Source organism: Lutjanus erythropterus, chromosome 12, assembly GCF_056507025.1.
Source record: "Lutjanus erythropterus isolate fLutEry1 chromosome 12, fLutEry1.hap2, whole genome shotgun sequence".
NCBI classification, from domain to species: Eukaryota; Metazoa; Chordata; class Actinopteri; order Lutjaniformes; family Lutjanidae; genus Lutjanus; species Lutjanus erythropterus.
In genome coordinates, this window is record NC_139328.1 from 38,275,772 (window position 1) to 38,298,319 (window position 22,548).

The 22,548-nt window shown below is 38.0% G+C and overlaps 1 protein-coding gene across 1 annotated transcript; it reads right to left on the minus strand.

Annotated features, from left to right (window-relative positions):
• Positions 1-3,637: 3,637 nt before the first annotated feature.
• cahz (carbonic anhydrase) lies at positions 3,638-20,695 on the minus strand. The gene is made up of 7 exons (XM_084732631.1): positions 20,518-20,695; positions 19,164-19,361; positions 16,626-16,744; positions 14,562-14,654; positions 14,364-14,426; positions 14,074-14,229; positions 3,638-5,292 (listed from the first exon to the last, which is right to left on the minus strand). Exons 1-7 carry the CDS (start codon positions 20,549-20,551, stop codon positions 5,173-5,175), a joined length of 783 nt encoding a protein of 260 aa, XP_084588757.1. The 5' UTR covers positions 20,552-20,695; the 3' UTR covers positions 3,638-5,172.
• Positions 20,696-22,548: the final 1,853 nt, after the last annotated feature.

Genomic DNA, 22,548 nt, shown 5'->3' on the forward strand with positions numbered 1-22,548 from the left:
TGACACACACCAATTCTGAAGTCAATCTGATCAATTCTCTAAAAGGAGTTTGTTAAAATAACGTGGGAAGCGCCAACATTGATAATTCATTCATAAATGGCCGACTTCCTGTTGGGTTTAGTCTGTGGCTCCTAGAGGCTTTTTTGAACGCCTGGACATGAAACATGTGCCCACTGATTTTTGTACATGTTGATGAAACATACCGTGGGGGCTGCTTCATTGAAATATTGTAGGGGGCACAATGGGGCCATTTTACAACACTGACTAAATATTGTCCTGTAGATGTATTTAGGCTGGGTATCTTATCAGATGTGTTACGTATGTGGTTGATGAAGTTACAACAACTTCCTGTTTCATAATGAAACATCAAAACTTGACGCCACACCACAGTGATGTCCTTCAATGATAGCTAAATCTTTTAACATAAGGTAAATTAAAAAAATACCTGTGGTGAGAGGGGTGCCCACCCCTGGTAGCCACCTTGGCTTCTTCCAACATGGCGGCCAGGCTCAGATCTTCATTCCAGAATCTTTCAGACCTCTTTTACAGCAGCTGACACAAGTTAGGTGATATTTTTGATGTCAATGAAACATGCAGCATTAGAGACACTAATGCAAATAATTTGATTTCAGTTATATTCCAATTTTTATGTTGAGGATGATGATGACATGAGTGTGTTCAAGTTATTGAAGTTATAATTTAATTTCTCAGAAGTTATACATTTGAGTTAACTTACTAAAGAGAATTTTACAGTGTTTACTATTTACAATTTTACAGAGTTAACTATACAACTATTACAATATCATGTTCACAGCAGCATCTTTAAAAATTGGAGAAATGAGAGAAATCAGTCGAAGTAGAAAGGAGGACATTTGGTCCCACTGGTTTCGACAGGACATTAATGTATAAACTTGCTACAGGTGATGTGGACATTGTGGACTACAGGAAATGGTGGAACATGTAGTTTTAGATTGCTCAAGATAGACATGAGACACTTAAAGCTACACTTCAAATAAACTAAATGACACTAGACAATAGAGTCTGATGAAGTCTGTCTTGTGCAGACTGGACAAAAGCTTTAAATATACATGTGAGTTCAGGACAGAGACACAATGAAATGGAGGTTCTCCTCCATTTGTCTCCTCTAACATTAACACTAAACATTTCATACAATGAATGAATTAATTCTTGAACGTACCTGTGAGTCTATAAAAAGCCTCTTTCATGGAGCAGCTGTCTCTGTGGCTGAGGAAGGAAAAAAAAACTGTTGTGGATCCAGCAGTGAACATATATAGAGACCAAGTCAAACCAAATAACACACGAGGGGAAAACAAGATGGACGTCAACTACAACTAATACAAGACAAAAACTAAATAAAGCCTGACCCCCCTCTGACTCAGCAGCACATGGTCTGGTCTCATGAGCTGGCTTTCAGATTTAAGAGGCCCCGCCCCTCAGACACACCTTTTGTTCAACCAGGAAGTGAACCACCCCCAACAACCACAGTAAGTCAAAGACAAAGAAACACATGATTAATATAACAGAAAAGAGCTGGTTTAACCCCACAGTGTGAGAATGTGTTCACTCCATTTAAACAGTGTGAGGATACAAACAAATTATTCATATCAAACAATCTGTGTCATGTCAATTGTTTGGGTGTGTTTGACTGCAGATGAAATGAACATGTGCAGCTCAGTGTGAATACTGTTAGCATGTGTGACTGTGGTCATTAAACATGTATCACTCTTTTTATAGACACCACTCGTACAGAGCAGCAAATTATTCTCTGCCTCTCCAACCGTGTACAGAAATGAACCACAAACGGTAAAACTACTGGCGTTTAAGTGTTTAAAGGGACATTCATCCCAAGATCATTTTACTTCTTCTTATCTGTTTACCCATCTAGACAGTTTTGGTGAGTTGCAGAGTTTTGAAAATGTCAGTTTTCTTTTGATTATAATGGAACTAAATGGCACTTGACTCATGGTTAAAAAAAAAAAAAAGGCACAATATCTCTTTCTCCAGTTTCATGTAGGAACTATTTTCTTTCTGCAGTCGTATCTACAGGTTTTGTCACGGTTACTTTAAAAATGTATTCCAAGTTACTAATTACCTGTTAAAAATGTAGTTGGTAACCTAGTCTAAGTATCACAATATTAAAGTAATGCAATTTTATTACTTCCTGTGACTTTTGGATTGTCTCAATATAAAATATGGTGAAATTGTTTAGCCTGCTCTTTAAAGGGCGTAGCCAAAGACCATTGATGAAAGTAGTTTCATATATTCAGGCCTGGACTGTTTCAGGGAGATTTGACCACTTATACTGAAGTTAATACTACTTCCTGTGTTTTGACAACATATGGAAGTTTGCCCTGCTGTCATGGCAACACTGTTTGATGATACATCACAATTTTCACAATATATTATTACCAAGGTCTTAAGGCCTTTCTGGCCAGATTTTGAGTTGGATATGATCAACCAGCTAGGAGGAGCATGACAGAGCCCAAAACATGACCAATATTTGGGCTAGTTACTCAAAAAAGTAATATATTACATATTACATATTACTCTCAAAAATAGTAATGCCTTACTTTACTTTATTACTCCCTGGAGAAAGTAACTAGTTATATTACTGGTTACATTTTTTTTCTTAATTACTGTATATTTGCCTGAGATGCATCAGATGGAGGTAGAACAGACAAAGGACTTATCTTTCGAAAAGACAGCGATTCGACGGTAGAAAGAGGTAACATTTCTTCTACTACGTATGAGGCAACAAGCTTATTTATCTCGGATTTTGATGTTGGTAGTACTTTATGTTCAAATGAAAGTTTTTGCTGCTTGCGGGGCTGCTTGTTCATGTCACTCCGTCGCTTCGCAACGAGTATGTATGTTTTTATCTTTGTGCATGTGCACATTTAGCTGCTCAAAAGTGTGGCTGAAGAGGATGAAAAAGAAAAAGAAGAAGCAGAGCAAAACCAATTCATTTGGTGCTCAGAACAAAATTACACACAAATATCTTACAGGATAAAATGATGAGGCAATGCCATTTTATATTCAAAAGGTCAAAGGTCAACTTCACTGTGACTTTATAATAGTCAGCTCTCTATCCTCTCTAAAAATGTTTCTCACTAGAAATGATTCATTTTGCTGCCACTGCATTTTATTTAGTTTTTCAGTTGTATGTCCTTGTTTTCACTGGCCCATTTGTGATCAACAAAATACAGATGAAAGGTTTGGATATTAATTCAAATTGTATTCAGTACTCAACTTTGGGTTTAAAAGTAACTATGTAGATTACATCTTGTAATGCATACTTACGTATGAGTAAAAGTACAGACTTGAAAATCTACTATACTAATTTAAATACTAATTTGAGTATTTGTAATTAGTAACTTCCACCCTGATGACAGGTGGGTGATGTCACAGATGGCTAGCTGCTTCATCTGGCTGCCTCAGCTTCCATCATACTCCACCTCTGTCCAGTTTTTGATGACCTGAGAGTTTAGGTTAAAGTCAGACGTGCCAAGATGGCAACAGCCAGACTGCTAACATTGCTAAAAATACTGAAAGAAGAATGTTGTGTTGAGTCATCCTGAAGTGTGAATGTGAGGACTGTAAGAAATAAGGAGACATGTGCAAGTTATGAGTTTTTATTGATAAAAATGATTTTTCCATTAATGACATGATGGATTCAGGCAAAACATTTACCCATCTGATATCTGACAGCAGTTTGACATGATACACTACATTTGTTTCACAATAGCCACACTCTGAAGCTGATGTTTTCTTTTTTTTAAAATAACATTTCATCTTTTTGTAACACTGATATAAAAGCTAAAAAGTCACATTGCGCTGGTCTGATCTCAGTTCAGTTGGAGTAATGACCGCAGACATTGCTGATAAAAGTATACTGGTTTAATAAGAAATTCTATCATATATGGTGATACTGTAGCATGTGTATATGAATAGTCATCAACTATCCTTTAAATTATTTCTTTCATTCTTTAACATAACTGTGTCTCAAATGAGGACAGTGTTTAATGCACTGTGGTGTTAGGTAGTTCAGTTGTCATAGTTGTTATAAAAAATGGAGTGACACTTGTGTAGAGCCACTGAGCTTTAGCCACTCAGTTGGCTAAAGCCTTGACCACAGCAATGCACATGTTCAGAGGGTTCTGGATCATTTTTACAAAAACACTCCATTTATCCAGAGTGGACAGAACAATGACACCTTTTGTATTTCCATGCATTAGTGTGGACGTGGTCCCAGGCTGGACCATCAGCCAATAACTGGGTAAGATGGTCTGTACAACATACTGGAGCGTTCCATTAACATAACCATCATGAGCTGATCATGAATCTATAAAGCTACTTGCATAGAAGTGGCAGCTGTGTAGTTCCCGCTGACGAATTTCACGTCCACACTCGGTCTGATCACTTTGTCTCAGACAGACAAAATGAGGCATCAATAAAAACATTAGCTTTCACAATCTGAGCAGCTGTCTGCAGAATGACTCACAACACAATAATGTGCATAGAGAGGCCTTCAGAAAAGGATAAACAAGCACATAATATATATTTTGAAATGATAAATGAATTCTTCTTATTGTTGTTATTTTTTGTTACATATCCCTGCATGTAATTTTGGCCTACATCCACCTTGGATGGGCTGCGTGTGCTTTTCAACTGTAATATATGACCACATGATCCCATAATATCCAGTTGCCTACGTAGTCTTTTCTTCAGTGCACTAATGCTAACAAAGTATATTACTGTTAATTAATTAATTAACTATTTTTTTTATTAATTAATTGATCTTATAGTTATTAATACTTACTATAATAAAAGAAACATAACTTCTCCTTTTAGAATATTTGAATTTCTGTGAAACACTTGAAATAACAAGTATAATCAGAGCCTATGTCTCAATAGTGTCAAAGCGTAAAAATCACGTAAGCTCTTTTATTAAAGATACATCCAGGTAGTCTATGTAGTAGAAAGCGTAAGCAGATGGTTTTTATTCTATTTTCAAGTTGATGTCAGCAGAGCTGATATAAACTAACTAAAGACTAAAGCATGTGGAGAGCACTGGGAGGAAGAGGTGAAAGGTTTGAGAGAGGAGGGACGGAGAAGCACAGGGGGGAGAAAACTTAGAAGATGAAGCAGGGTTTATCTGAAGGAGGCGCGGACCTGACGGCCCTTCAGAGGCTGCGGGGGCCGGTAGTTGTCCACCATGCAGCACGGAGCTTCTCCTTCTGCAGTGAACAGCAGGCTGCGGAACGTGGCCATCTAATGAGGATGGAGAAACAGAAATGGAGAGACAGCCAGTCAGTGTCTGATTTCCATGGACTGCATTTGCATGAACTGAAATATCAAAAGTGTCATTTCTAACATGTTTAACACCATCATCACCTGCAGGAGCACAGCGGGATTACCAAATGACAGGGCTGGAGGTACTAAGAGCAAAGTTTAAATCAATAAACCTAACATTACACAAGTTGCAAGGTCCTGTGAAGTACACAAGGGCCCTGCCTCACCCTCGGGTGTCAATGTTCTCAACTTTGATGTGAGGATGAAGCAGAACTAAAGAGAAAATAACGCCACAAGAGCGAACAGTAATCAGGTAAACTTGTGTTTCCTCCTCCACAAGTTAAGTTGATGTGACAGTTTGCAATATGTGATGCTCCTCCCTCTGTCTGTCTGTCTGTCTGTCTGTCTGTCTGTCTGTCTGATGTTAGCTGTGCTGCAGGCTGTCTGTCTGTCTGTCATCTTACAGACACATCCAGGGCGGCTCTGTGACTTTGTGTCTGACAAAAGTGAGAATGAAATATAACTATTTATCACATTTGATGAGCACCAATGTGCAGTGGTGTTCATAATCTATAGCACAGAAAACATAACCGTATCATGCATGAACATGCATTCATATGCGTTCATATGCATTCATATGCGTTCATATGCGTTCATATGCGTGTGCACACTGTCCTGCAGCAGCTTCTGTGGAGGCCAGTCTGTCTGTCTGTCTGTCTGTCTGTCTGTCTGTCTGTCTGTCCAGACAATATATGGACATGAAGTGACTCCTCTGAGGTGACCAGGAGTGTAAAAAGTATTCAGATCCTTTACTGAAGCAAAAGTACTAATATGACACTGTAAAAATACTTCACTACAAGCAAAACCTTTACTGAAGTAAAAGTATGGCAATATTATCAGATAAATGTTAAAGTAAACGTATTCATGTTGCAGTAAAATGCTTCTGTCAGTGTTATTATGTCTGATGTTTCTGTATTTATATTATTACATTAATGTTACTGCTGTTTAGAGGCCACTGTGGTTTAATCTACTGCAATATATCATGGTCTATAAGACCAGCAAATGTCTGTAGAATAACTGTCCTGTGAAAACCATGTATCTAAAAAATCAGAAAACAGCCTTTTTCAGGTTTGTGGATTAAAACGTTTTGCCTCTGGGATGTAGTGTAGAAGCATAAAGTTGGATAAAATGGAACTGTATAAAAATAAGTACAGTACTTGATATAACTCTGGACTGACCGATGATTGATTAAATATTGAATTTAAAATAAATTAACTGACTAATTACCAAACATCAGACCCAAAGATCAGTATTATGTTTTAGTATTTTCTACATTTTAAATATTCTAAAATTTCTTATTTATGTTAATGCAAATATTTACTTTTCTTAAGATTCTATACAAAACATTCTATTCATTAAATATTAGGTGTTTTTTTTTTTGTACCTCATTCTGTTCTGTTCTGTTCTTCTTTGACCAACAGATGGAGCAAACTGTTTCAAAGTAAGGAGGACTGTAGTGGGAGCACTGGGGTGTGACTGTGTGGCAAATGGTTTACATGACTGTCCGGTCAGTTAGTTGGGCCCCTAAGCAGAATTTTGCTCTGGGCCCCATGGAGGTCAGGACCGGCTCTGCTCAGGCTGTCCACTTACAGGCTGTTCACACATCAACTCAAGCTGGGAGATTTAAAAGTTTTCCACCATCATTACAGGGACATTCCACTACTGGTTCATACCTTTAATTGTTGACAGTTACACACGTCAGACGTCATATTTTACAAGTCCTCCTACATCTATTTCTAGAATGATTCGTATATAACCCAGTATCATAAATCACAATTTGCCTCAAGGGGCTTAGTTATGTTACAGCAACAGTAGTGTAGTCTACTGAGTTCTTGAACAGGCCACACTGTGCAGGGACACAGGGGACACTGTCTGAGCAGCACACAACCAAGCATGGACAGCAACATGCATTCCTGAAGGCAGCGCAGAGCCAACCAGCAGCTACTGTCAGACACTGTGTGTCTCCTCTGGAGTCCGGTGGAGCTTTGACGGTCACTAGAAGAGACAGCTGCTGTGTGTGTACCTGTGCTGTGGCGGGGCCAGTAGCTCTCCTACGAGAGGCTCTCCCTCTGACAGAGTGTGTGTCTTTGAGGAGGGGCCAGCACATAGTCGTAGCCCTGCTGTTTATCATGGTTAACATTACTGTGCCAGTCAGAGTATAGCATTGCTATCTGAGGGGCCACATGTAGGGAGGGGCCAGAGGATTCAGCTGGGGTGACCTTTCAAATCCAAATACAAGTGAGTTCTTGCAGAATAATCAGTTTTTAAACACAATGTGTGTGTCACCTATATTACTATAACAGTCAACAAGATCAACAATCAACAAGAATATGTGATTTTATGTCACACATTTTTGAGAATTATTAAAAGTATTATTTTTATTTTTATTTTATTCTTCAGTTGCTGTAAAATATATTTTAAAAGATCAAACTCTTGACTATTAAACATTGTAACAGGCCAACCTCCTAGTGATTATAATTTTTATTAAATGCTGACATCAACTTTGAAAGATAATAAATGTTATGTTACAAAATGTTCAATTTTTTCATTTCACAGCAGAGTCGCAGTGAGCGCTCATTTTATTTTTTGAAGTGTCTCAGAGTCTCTTAATGTTAATCAAAATACACATTTTTAAACCATAATTCTAATTAATCTTTGATTTAGAAGGACCACAGAGTCGACATGTTATGGTGGAGACACATCTGACAGAAATATTATTGAATGAATTTGGCTAAAAATAGAAAGTTAACCAGAGCTTGAACAGTTCTGCCTTTTTAAGCCAGGAAGTAAGACAGGGTTTTAAAAGTACAGCTGACCCTTTTTATGCCTGATTAAATCAGGTTTTTGTAAAAGCATGTTGGAAACCTGAGACTCAGCTTTAAAGAGCCAGCAAAGATTATTATAACAGCACATTTTACACCTATGTTTATCAGTAGGAATTGTTAGTTTTGTATTTGAAGGCATTTGACTCATTTAAATTGTTTAAGTTGTGAATTATCATCTGGGACAAGGCTGTTTCCTGACACAGAGCAAATTTAGAAATTAAAAAAGTTAAATCAGACAAAAATTCCATATATTTCATACATATAAATACTTAAAGAATACATTTTCCCAAAAAATGGAATCACAGTGTTGGTATTAGTTACTCTGTAAGTTCTTTTGGTAGGACATGATGTGTCCCAGTCCTCACTTGCCATCAGATCAGTATTTTCAGTCTCTATAGAATCATGTCTCTGATGCAGATGGGACACGGTGTGTGTTGCATAAGAACCATGATGAAACATTCCCATGAGCTCTGTTATCCTCAGTGGGTCAAATCAAAGTAAACTTGTGTTTAAGAAAACAGGTCAGCAGTGTACTGCACACTCCTAGTACCTGGGTCATGTTAAATAGTTACCTGTCAGCACAAATGTAATATTTAATGCAGTCATCTTGCTTCTGCTCCCTCACACCCTCCTACACCACAGTAGGAGGGTGTGAAGGAGCACAAGCAAGATGACTGCATTAAATATCTTTATCTCACATGTGCATGTGGTGATGTTAAAAAAAAAAAAACAGCCCTCCTGACACTGAGACTTGTCAAATTATGCACACAGGAGATTGAAGCAAAAGTTTTTAAGGCTAAATGAGGATAAAACTGAGATTCTTAACGGCCAGATTAAAATCAACATCACAAACATCACAGTGTTATTAAAACCTTCTTTTTAATATAGGAATGTTGCCTTTTTTAAACTCAGAAAGATGTAGAAATACTTATGCTTTTATTACTAGTCCTTTAAACTACTGTAATTTTTTTCTTACTGGTTTGCCCAAAAAGTCGATAAGAAACCTACAGCTACTTCAGAATGCTGCAGTCAGACTTTTAACCAAAACCATGAAATGGATCACATGACCCCGCTGCTTAAAGCACTACTCTGGCTTCCTGTATCTTTCAGAATTTGTTTTAAAGTTCTTTTATTTGTTAATAAAGCTTTAAATGACCTCACTCCTCCATACACCTTCTTTCATTTTATGTTCCGGCCACATCACTGAGGTCCTCCACCACTTTTCTTTTAAATGTCCCTCATACCAGTGAGAGCACCTTCTGTTTTTATGTCCTCAAACTGTGGAACTCACTTCCTCTGGACATCAGAGTGGCAACAAGCTCTCTCAGTATTCTTAAAAGTAAAGACCCATCTTTTTAATCTGGATTTAAAATTTTAATTGAGAATAATGTTATAATCTTGGTTTTTAAAGCTTCAATCAGTTTTTTATATAATTTTAGTCCCTTTACTTCATCCTACTGATTTTCATTTATCATTTTTTCAACATATTTTTTAAAATATTGTAATTTTAGTTTTCCTGCATTTTAAATTTGTATTTTTATTATAATTTTGTTTCTATTTGTTTTCCTGATTGTTTTGTCCATTCTGTCCTTCATTTACCTGCAAAACAAAACACATTTCTGAACACTAAGTTTCAGCAACCAAGAGGACATGTAAAGTGGAAAGACCAGGGTGTGTGTGTGCGTGTGTGTGTGTGTGTGTGTGTGTGTGTGTGTGTGTGTGTGTGTCTGTGTGTCTGTATGCGCGCATGCATACATGCGTGTGCGAGCGACTGAAGCAGCAGTGTGGCATAAACAACAGCTCCTCTGGGAGTCATTTAGCCTTCAGCTAGCTGGTGAGCTTGGATTTAATTTCCCTCAGCAGACTCACTCAGCGATGCTCAAGTACAAATCTGCACTTCAGTGTATCATTGTGTTCATCTCCACATCATAGGAAGGAACGAACATCTTCTACTTGTACATCTGAACTTTATTTAGAGAGCGAAAACTGAGCATTAAACTTTCAGAGGAAAAGCCCATTACCTTCTGTCTGTGGGTTTAATGTCACATGAAGGTAAAGTGAGGCTGTGCTAATTATGTAAAGAGATAGAGTGCAAACTGCCCACTGGAGATACTGCACTCACTGTAATCTAAGTTAAAACACAGGGCACACACCCACCCTGCTCTAAAGCATGATATGGCCTCTTACACTCCTGACCTTGACAATGTTTGACCAACAAACTGGCTCCTTAAACCACTTAAACTCTTAAAGGGGTAGTTTGGACTTCTTGAAGTGCTGTTGTGTGAGGTACTTATTACTCAGTTAGTATTTCTGATAGTGAGTAAACCCTTCTCCATCGACCTGTGTTACCTACAGTAGATGGTGGTCAACACATTTTCAAAACAGGCTCATTACTGAAGTTTTGAAGCATTTGAGGGAAACTGTTGATTATCTTTATTCTGCATCGTTCACAGCTTTCCTAACATCAGTAAGATTTCAGCCTAAATACGTGGGACAATAACACATAGAAAAGATTATTCCTTGCTGTATCCAAATCGAATCAAGCACAACAGACGTAACGAGATAAAAAAAAAAAAGACGTAACAAAATGCAAAAGACGTAAAAGACGTAACAAGATAAAAAAAATATATAACAAGACAAAAAACACAAGATGTTAATGATGTCACATGATGTAAAAGATGTAACAAGACAAAAAAGATGTAACAAAACGTAGAAGATGTAACATGACAAAAAAGGCTCAACAAGACGTAACAAGACAAAGGACGTAACACGTCAAAAAATGCTCAGCAAGACGTAAAAGACAAGACAAGAAACAATGTAAAAGATCTAACAAGATAAAAAAAGATTAAAAAAAAATGTAAAATAGGAAAAAGACGTAGCAAGACGTCACAGCCAAAGAGGGCGACTTTTTACTTTTAGACTCTGAGTTCATCTCGGTCTGTACATTTTCACTTTTACTGCAGTTAAGAAGTTGAATCAGTACTTTCAGAGAAGTATCTGTACTTCTACTGTAGTAAAGAATTTGTGTGCCACCCCTGACTGTAGGTAATTCACTGACTATGGATAAGTACCTCATACAATCCAGTCTCATACACAGTCCAGCCTGTGTATGAGACTGTTTGGATATACTGAAACAAAGAGACTTATGAGGAAACAGTCAGCTCGTTAATTCTGCAGTAATTTACTGGCTGTTTTTTCTGTCTCTGACTCCCTGATGCGCAACACTTCACACCTTTAATTTTCTCATTTGAAGATGAACACTTTAAGCTTCCTCTGGAGACTTGAGCAGCACTCTCAGCAGACCACATGATTGGAAAGCTGCACTGAGGCAGCAACATGTCCAACCCACAAAGCAGCAGTTGGGCTGTCAAAAAAAATGCCTGTATTTAAGAAGTGCCACAAATACACACAGGCTACTGTGTGCGCGCTCATGCACATACACTCATGTGTTATTATACTTACATCCATACCCATGTGACCTCTCCTGACCTCCCTATATTTGAATTAAATGCAGTGTGTAATCCAGCTGTGGCCTTACTTCAGTTGTTTGGCTCTCAAACTAAAGTTCAACACTACATTTATTTGTGTCTTTATTACACAGTGCAGACCAGACTTCATATCTCAGAACAGTGATAGCTGAAACAAGAGCTTGTTCTCCTCTATGTTCCAGCCTTTGGTGTCGTGGGATGTTCAAGAAATTGCTGCTGTTTTGGTTGTCATGTTTCATAAGAAACAATAAAACTAACAAGAAGAAGAAGCTATCTGCAAGACAATGACAGCATCATTTCAATTGTACATGCCCAAATCTGGATGATACATTCACATCTTTTCCACTTTTGTTTTATGTTGAAATTGAAAGAGTTTTTGAGACAAAATTTGGATTGTGATTGATAATAAATGATCATGGAAACAATATACTGAATATATCAAAAGAAAAAACAGACACAAACAGACAATAGCAATCCTGTATAAATCCTGGGATACATTAAATTATTCTTAAATTATATTAAATTAGGCTTTGTTTATTGTTCACTTATACTTCCTCATTTATCTTATTTGTGTATTATTAACAAGGCTGGTTACTATGATTACACTAATCCACTGTTTATAAAATCCAATGTTATGTAACATTTAATGATTTGGTATATTATAAAATAAAGCAAATATGATTTCAGATGTTTGTAAATTCACTGTGCAAAGAGCTGAAGAAGGCATTTAAAGAAGATGTATTTGTATTGTTGGGGTTAAATTATGGAACAATGAACAAGGCTAATATAAATTTAAAAATGTGTAACTCACTCTAGGTTTTGTAAAGCATTAGTTCCCAACCTGGGGTCCAGGCCACCCTTAGGGGTCACCAGAAATCACAGGGGATCCCCAAGACTTTGTCTGTTCTGAGGTCCTCAAAATCAGACTTGCACATGTTAACTAAAATCACAATTTCAGGGTTCTTGCACCTTTACCAAAATCAAATTCAGGCTCTTTTCAAGCGTTTTCAAGGTTTTCCAGCTCCTTGCAGCTGTGGTAAATTACATATTTATATACAAAATTAGTATTTCACCTCTTCATCAAATTAAATCACATGTTATTGTGCTATTATCAATCAAACATATGTTTCATGTTTGAAAGTGTCATCTGTCTGTAAGTAGACTTGGCTTCCTATGAGGGTAACACATTTTGTGCATTTTCCTCAGTTGAAAATAATAACATTTTCTTTTTTGTTTTTCTTTTTTTTTAGTTTCCTTAAAATTAAGTGAGACTATAAAAAATAATAATTATAAACTTAAATTACATTTATTTATTTTACATTACAGTTTTCCTAAAAAAATTGTTAATTGAGGCCCATTATTGACATTTCTAGACTACTGATTAATTATCAGTTAATACATATTTAATCAGTTAAATTCTTATTTGGCAATTAATCAATTAATGATTATTCATTAAATCCTATGGAACCTGGCTCAGCAATATCTGACTTTCTTTATTTCTTTAGCTAAAAACTTAACAAGCTAATTCAGTCAGGCAGCAATTTATTAAGGAAGTAATCTGATTACAATTTCAAGCAGTTCAAGCACTTTATCCAGAATCCAAGAACTTTCAGTCCTTGAAAACACAACATTATTATTCAAGTGTTTTCAAGGATTTCCAGCACAAACGCTGCAATTTCTACAAAAGTCCTTGCTCAGGCTGGGGGGCTCAGTTAGCCTTAGATACAAGTAGGGGAGCTTTGGGGAAAAAGTTTGTGAATCACTGCTCTAAAGAAGGTTCCAGGAGACTGTTTCTGAGGGTTACGAGTGTGCATACATTTTTATCTTTCATTATTATTTGTATTTCTGGAGGGTATGGAAAAAATGATATTTCTACTGTCTATATTGTTAATATTTATTGTATATTATACTGTATAATATATACTGTATATGCATACTGTATATGACTGAATTTATACTACTACTACTACTACTATTACTATTGTTTATGGCTTGTGATATACTTTTTTAACCATGCATACTTGTAGAAGCTGTAGTGTTTGTTCCCTGCATTATTGTGAACCTGCAGGATTCAAAAACATCTCTGATCGTCTGCAGGTCAGATCAGACAGAGACAGTTCACCCTAAAATCAAAAATACGTATTTAATTGTAGTGCTACTTATCCATCTAGATAGTTTTTGTGTGAGTTCCTCAGTTTTGGAGATATCAGCTGAACAGATGTTTGTCTTCTCTCATATATGCAATATTTCTGACAATGAGCAAATTCTTCAAATACACATCTCTCCTCTGTGTTGCCTCAGGGTGTCCTGATTCTCTGTGTAGTGTGTTTTTCTCTTACTCGTTTTCATTTGATATAAAGTGAGTGTATGTGAAGCAGGTGAAGTACCTGTACAGGGCTGACACTGATTGGCTCCTTGAGGACGATCCAGGTGACACTCTCCAACAGAGGGGGCGTGGTCAGAGAGCCATCATAGGTCCAATAATCCAGAGAAGCAGGAAGGAGAGTCCTTGCGTCAAAGTTAGCAAAGGTGGTCTGCTTTCCCTGAAAGGATGGAGGACAGGGAGCGAGGAAGGAAAGGAAGAAAGAAGGAAAGCAATCGTCAGTCATTGTTATGACAGTACTGTTGTTAGTTTCCCAAGCTTATGAAGTGTTATGAGCAGTCCTGTTGGTTTTACCTTGGTCTTAATGGCATCCAAGGAATCCAGAACTCTCTGAATCCTGGGGTTGGCAGCACCAATCTGCAGCACAACACACATCGTGTTCATAATTTTTCTTTCCTCAGGACATGAATATTTAAAGCAGTTTCCCACCCTGAGCTCTGTAGTGCAGTTACAGACTGACAGACTGTCAGTGATGAATCACTGATGACTCACCTTGAGAAAGACCCCGACCACAGCGAGTCCATCAGGCTGACTGGCTGCTTCTCCAAAGCTCGGGTACTTAGTGTTCCAGTGCACCAGGTGAAGCTAACAGGAAGAAGAACCTCAGTTTGACTTTTAACAGACAGAGTCATCTTATCCGAAACGTAACATCAGAAACAGTGAGGTGCATCTGTGATAATGTAGTAATTATTTTACTGATGTCCTGCTGACTTATTCTCCTCATGGCAACTTTTACATTGCTTATGTGTTCAGTTAGCTGTTTCAGCTGCTCATCTGTAAAGTCTGTTTCCCTGTGAAGATGCTGTTAAAAATCCTCTTCACACCACAAGGAATTAAATTCTGGTGGAGGAATACTGAATAATTGATTTATTAATTTATTTATTTTCTTAGCTTTTTGAAAGTATAAGGTCTAAAGATACTGGAATCAACTAATTAACTGTCTGCTAGGTAGATGCACCTCTGTCCCACAGCCAGGATCAGGGAGTAACAGAATGCATGTAACAGAGTTATGTAATCAGGATATTTAAGGAGGTGACTGTATTCCATTGCATTTACAGAAAAAAATATTGAATCCGATTATAGCACACACATTACAGCCTTTCAGTGTCGAGTCTCACAGCACTGCTCTGCTCTGATGAAATCAGCTGATCTTACAGTCAGTTTATTATCACATCTAATGAAAAAACACTTTGACAGGGTGGAAATTTCCACATTATATAAACTCAACATCTAATCTGAAGAAACATTTACAGGTCAGAACAACTGCTAACATTAGCTACACAGAAATCCAGTTACCTAGCTAACCTGTCAATCCCACCATTACTATTGCTACTGCTGCTAATAAATGCTTTGGGGCTGTAGGTGTTGATGCTGGTGACATGCGGGGGTAAAAACAGAAGCCCCAGAATAAGTTTATGGGAGCTTACTTCAAGTTACTTAACAAAATATATTTATCTTATCTGCCATTAATCTAAACATGCATTTACACATAACAAAGGAAAGAATGTCTGGGCAAACATTAAACATTATATTGGGCTGAACAATTTCATCATATTTGGTGTTGAAGTAATCCAAACGTCACACAAGGTAATCTAGTAACATTACTTTAATACTGTGACACTTGGATTAGGTTACTGACAGCCTTCTGAGCCTTGTGCATGTGTGATAATGTCGGCCTTATCTGACTGATTTCTTGTTTGCCCTTTAATCTCCTCATGGCCACAGTCATGACCCCCCTATTTTGTCATTGTGCACACTACTCACATGTTTCAGCTGTTTATCTGTACTTTCTATTTCCATATGAAGATCTAATGCTAAATGTACATGAGAAGGGATTCAATTCTGGAGGATGAATTCTGAGTCTAAAAACAGTTACATTTGAATACACGTGGTCTAAAGATACTGGAATCAATCAATTCATTGCACAGTGCAATTTTATGTGTAGCTGCACCCCTGCCCTACAGTCCTCTTCCCAAGTTCTTAGTACTGTATGTGAACAAAATTCTAAGAATCATTCTAAAAAGAAATTACTTTCAAATTTTTTGGCAAAAACAGGATTGTTCCAGCATGAACACCACCCATCCTAGTTATTTATTCCATAGCAAGAGTGAAGGATGTATATGCAGGGTTGGGAGGGTTATTTTAAAAATGTATTCCCATACAATTACTGATTACTGATTGTAGTAGTAGTGACAGGCTAGCTAGCTAACTGTAACTGGATTTCTGTGTAGCTAACAGTAGTGGTTGGTCTGTGTAGCTAATGTTAGTGGTTAGTCTGTAGAGTGTGCACACTGCATGTGGTTAGTATATTGTTCTTTATGTTAAAATGTATTTTAAAATAGTAATCCATCTAAATAATCCCCATTTTTGCTAAATGTAACTATAATCTGATTATGTCTTTTTTTTCTGTAACTGTAATGGCATACAGCCACTTTTTTTTGTATTCTTATTACGTAATCCTGTTATATTAAATCTGTTCCTCTCTAAGCCTGTGTGTATGTGGTGATTGTAAGCATCTTTGAATCCACACTGAGGTGAGTGCAGCATCTTGAGTACCTCACAGGGGAACGTGATGCCGTTGACGGTGTGCTCAGAGCCTCTGTCATCACTGGCTCCCCAGTGGAAATGGAACTGCTTCAGACGGTACGTTCCAGAAATAGGACCTCCAGTCAGGGCTGGTTACAACAGAACAACACAATCATTAGAGATGCACTCAGGGGGTTTAACATGCCAGTCAGTAACCTGCACATTATCATACAGTCAGTAAGCACATGGTGGGACTTGTATAAGTTAATATGTGTTCATTTTGCTTTCACTTGTTCATATTCTTTTCAGTGACTTTATTGACTATTTTTAATTTCAAATGCACATTTTTTTTACTCCACTGTGTAACTGTTGTTGTTATGGTGCAGTTATTTCAGTCAGTTTCATATACTCTTTCAGTCAGAGGTGCAAACTCAAACAGTATATTTACTTTATTTTAACCACAAAACATAGAGAAACACTATTTTCCCTAAAGGGGCAATCCACCAAAGTTTACACGTACAGGTCAGATGTCAGTAAAGGTTATGGTTAGCACTACTCAGCCTGTGAAAACAGTTTGAGGAACTCCATCAGGTCTGAGTCCAAAATTCCATACTAACATGTTAATTAGCCTGCTGAAATGTGAGATTTCTTTAGTGTGTCCAAAACCCTTTTAAGAAATCAGTGGTGGACTCACATTGCCTGCAGGGCAGGGGTGAAAAATAAAAATAAAAAAGGCAGTAGCTGTGCAACGCGTGGCAAAATTTGTGGTGCATTTATGGTAAAACAGTTTTAATTCTGGTTTAGATTGACATTTTATTATGTAACTTAAAGCACAACAACTGCTACCACAGTGTAATTAAACATAGGAAATTATTATTTTATTACTATTATTAAAACATTTAAAGGTACATAGAGGCATTTTGTTGTACGTAGAGCAGCCTATACGGCACTTCACCACATTCACTCCACTTGAAGGGCACCCTAAAGCGCACTTCATCATGTTTCATCTACTACAGGGGCATCCAATAGGGCACTTTTGCATACTTTTTTCAGATGGGGGCACCAAGGGGGTTGGTTGCTACCCCCGGCCCCCCCTTGATTCCACCAGTGAAACCAACAGTATGTGAGGTGCATGCTATTTCTGAGGAAATATTACAGTAATGTAAGCACTGGACACAACACTGGCATAAACATCCCACAATGCAATATGGTAGTGATGACAACAACAACTTCATAACAGACAAAAACGAACAGCACTCAAGGCAGCTCTGGTGTAACATAGATAATGCTTCAATGAAAATGTAAGTATGTAAGGTTTCACTTTGCTGGGCATAACATATTTTTTTAATTAGCTCATTGCTGGCACAGGTTACCATGGTTACTCTCCAACTGGCAAGGTGGCTCTCAAAAAGTCATGTGGAGTCGATAGCACACATTTTGGGTATGAAGTGCATGGTGTGTGGTTTTAGACAGCATAAGAAAAAAAACACTTGTCATTGTGATGTCATCAGCTCAGGTCTCTGTCACTTTAATTTAGACCTAATCCTGTTGTTAATCTGTCTCTTGTGTGTCCCCCAGCCACTGAAGTGTCGATTTAATTGGAGATTCCCTTGCATGTAGTTTCAGCCTCTGTTGCACCTTTCTGTGTCTTTCCTGTCATGATGGTTGCCATAGTAACTGGCTTCTCATGCTTCAGTGTCTCTTCTGTTCATTCCTAGAAAACACTGCTGGTATTAAATGTGAAAAAAACAGCCTGTATTGTTGTTTATCCATCTAGATTTTTTGGTGTGAGGTGCAGAGTTTTGGAGATGTCAGCTACAGAGACATCGTCTATAATGGGACTAAATGGCACTCGGCTTGTGGTGCCGTGAAAACTACATTTGAGGGGTTCAAAAACAGTGTATCCTTCCAACAATCCTGATTCAGTCACTCAAAATAATCAACAGATCTTGTTGTGAGCAGTTTTGTGTGTTTTCTTTCTGCAATAGAATCTAACAGCACTACTTTCTTTTCTACTACAAAAACATACTTACAAACTGCAGACATCTCTACGGCTGATATCAAAAAAACTCTGCAACCCACACCAAAACTATCTAGATGGATAAACAGCACTACAGTCCAGGGGAAACATGCTGTGCGTATTTTTGTTTTGGGGGTGAACTGTCCCTTTAAATGTCAGTGGTTGGGAGAAAATTTGGGGTCACAATAAATATCTAATTAACAAAAAATGTATGCGTTTTATCATTTGCACTGCTGAATGAATGTTGAATAAGCAGTGTGAGTGCAGCAGAGAGGTGGAGTCCTGTAGATGTCCTGCTGAACTCCAGATAATGATGAGGACATTTATCAGAGTAAACTGACACTCTTATCTGCTGCAGTACACACAGCAGGGTGGAGCCAGAAACCAGACAGATCAAGTTTACTAATACTACTGTAACTTTTATTTGATATTACATTATTGTATATTATACTATACTATTATGTTACTGGCAGCAAAAAGAGAATATTTACGCTGGGGCTTGGATTACAGATGTACATAAGTAAATGAATAAATGTCCAAACACTTACTGGAGCTGTCTGTGTCATCCAGAAAGTCCACCTGGAAGGAGTGTCCGTTGTTGAGGATGTTATTAGCGTTGGATGGTTCATACCTGAGTTTCAGAGGCCTGAGAGAGGAGTCATACTGGGCCTCCCTTGGGACAATGTTGATGGGAGACTGTCTGGGCCCATCAGCTATGGGATAATTCTCTCCCCACTTGTCAGGTCCTACAAATACATCATTCAAATCAGTTTATGTTCATACAACACTGTGTTTTCTCCTTATATTATGTGCTCTGTGTGGAGCACTTCAACACCAGCCTCCTCAAAGTAATTCCACCTCATTTATGACTAAGAATTATGACTCTCTTCTCTCTCCTTCACCTCTGTGACTCGGCTCTTGTCAGGTACTCGTGTACAAAGACATAAACAGATACTTCACATGATGTCACAGTTGAAAAATAATAATCCATTAATAGTGAAGGTTATTCAAAAATAAGTAAAAGTACAGAAGTATTTTCAGTATAATGTAAAAAATGTAATGTTTTAAATTGAAAATGGACAGTAAACAGAAGTACTGAAGTCATAGTTGTACTTGAATACATAATACATGTACCTCAAATTCAACCACTGATTGCAATAAAAATAATCCTCTGGTGTCTATCCTTACTCTTAGGGCTGCACAATGAAGTACAATCACAATATGTCAGAGTGCAATATCCAAACTACAATTTTTGGATAAAGGAAAAATCTGTGAAAACACAGCATTTTTATGAAGTACTGTGGTGCTTCAGAGATGTCCTTACATACAACATTTTTAAGTTAGTAGAACCTCTAAACAAAGTTCAAGTTTTCACTTCTTACTACAAATAATCAGTGGTGGAAAGAGATTGGGTTATAATATACTGAGATAATTTGAGAATTGGGTTTTACAGTGAAGCTATTTTCAGATCCTTCACATGATACCTCAGTTCAATTATTATAATCCATAATCCAAATAATTAATAGCAAATGGGAAAATTAACATAAAACATCCCTTGATCCATTGATGTGTAATATTTTAATGCTGTAGCTAATATAGATGCTGGTGGAGAAGTTTCACCTTTTAAAAAGTTTGTCTTATATATTTTGCATGTACAATCTGCTGAGGGGCTGCAGCCCATACACACTGAGAATGCTGTTATGTTGTTATTACTGTTATGTTGTTAATGTAATAGAAGTAAGACAGTGTTACTGAGGAATGTGAGGGTGACTGCAGTGCAGCCTGCTGTCTGCACTGATGCTAAATGCAGCCCAGCATGTGGCAGCATGTAGTGAACCTGTTACATCCAGTGTTAACCTGCACATCCAGCACATGAGAGCGGCTGGATGCTGTGATCCTCACCGTTAGTCGGTCCGTATCCCCATCCATGAGACATGGCTGCTGCTGCTGCTGTGTGGGTCCTGATAACACAGAGGAATGATTAGTCCCAGTCAGAGTGCAGGTCGAACAGCGACACTAGAGGCGATGATGATGATGATGATGATGATCTGCTGACTGACAGCCGCTGAACGCCGCTGCTCGCTTTTATATAGTCCTCCTCCTCCTCCTCCTCCTCCTCCTCACTCAGAGCGGGGGGGTTGGCCTGCCGGTGGCCGATCCTGCGGCGGGCCGGTCAGTCACAGGACACAGCAGACATCCAGAGAGGCGATGGTGGCGTCCGAAATTGTCTCCTCCTTTCCTTCTCCCTCTTCGGGATATTCAGAGCTAGCTGAAAAGATACGGTGGTGATTTCTGTCCGCACATCATCCACACACACACACACACACACATCCATCAGCTGCCCTCAGATCTGTTACAGGATCAGCTCCAGCGCTCTGAGGATTTTGATCGCAATATCCTGAAATCCACATGTTCTTTCACCTCCTGCCAGCCTCCACTGATCCTGATCCAGCTCCTGTTGTACGGTTTTATGAAGGCTGCGTGCGGCTGCATGGTGTGTGCATGCCTGTGGCTCTGTGCAGGGCCGGACAGAGGTTCTCAGGGGCCTGAAGCAGAACCCTCCACCAACCCACAACTATCCACCCACTCATTCATTATTTATCTTCACTCTATATTTTCCTTTTTTTTTTTGGATCGCTATTCCTTCCACATTATTGCAGGTAGACACATTCAAATTTTTGCATATAAAGCATATCCTTCTTATGGGTGCTATTGCTTTTCATGTCGATGTCTGCTACAGTCATTTAAATATTCATTTTTTACTGTAATGGCAGTCTGTGGGAGTTTGCTTATTTTCATCAATATTTCAAATACTATATATGAAAAAGTCATCATATCTGGTTCACAGGTGCTCGATGGAGCAATAGCGCCACCATGGGGATGATTATTAAGCATTTATGTGTTTCCGCCATTTTTGAGTTTTAGGTAAACAAATGTTTTGCTTCTTTTGGCACGTATTTAATCCAATTTTCACCAAATCTGGAGCAAATCATATTTAGAGCCCTCCAAACAAAGGTTATCAGTTTTTTTTATATATGAAATCTATTTGTCTGTAATTGGTTATCAAACTTTTGGAGGTGTGGCCTGATAAGCCTAATATGCCAATGCCAATGCCAAATTGGATTGTGACCAAATTTTGAATGTTGCATGTACAGCAACATTAAACTGTTAATATGTGTAAAATGTCATACAATTCTACCAACAGGGGGCGCTACATTGTCAGTAAAACTGGATATTTCTACAGTTCCCTTGTCTTTAATGACATAAAACTTAGTACACAGCTGCTCCATAAGCATGTGCACAACATATTGAAGCCTGACAACAAACAGCACCCCATGCGGCCATTACTAAAATACCCTCATATCTCTTGAATGGATTATTCAGTCACAACTGATTTTGGGGGATATTTTCAGACGTGCACTGCCAACACGTCTTACTGGGACTCCTTCAAAAGGTTAGCAATCAGAAGCAGCAGCAGATGCAGCAATCACACACTTTTTCTTCCCACAAATATTCTAGTTATTCATGTCTTCCCTGTAGACAAATGAGTCACACACATACACAGTAGCCTAGCTGATAACCAGGTTTAGTGTAAAAAATTGCTTAAGCATTTCATAACTGTCAAATTGGTCAAACTAGCAACACAGGAGGCAGATTACAGCCTACACATACTGGTGGAATCAGCAGGACTTACTCTTTCTACTGATAGTTCCTCTGATGTCTGTTGAGGATAAACGTGCATAAATATATCAAAATATGATGTAAAAATGCTCTTTATAAGATACTGTTGCCTCAGAGTCATCAAAATAAGACATTTCCTGTAGTATGCAGTGATCCATGTGAGTGTAACCATGGCAACAGAACTGGAACTGCCAGCAGGACAGATGCTGCCTTCAAATGGAGCTCATGAACTAATTATTATAACATGGGAAG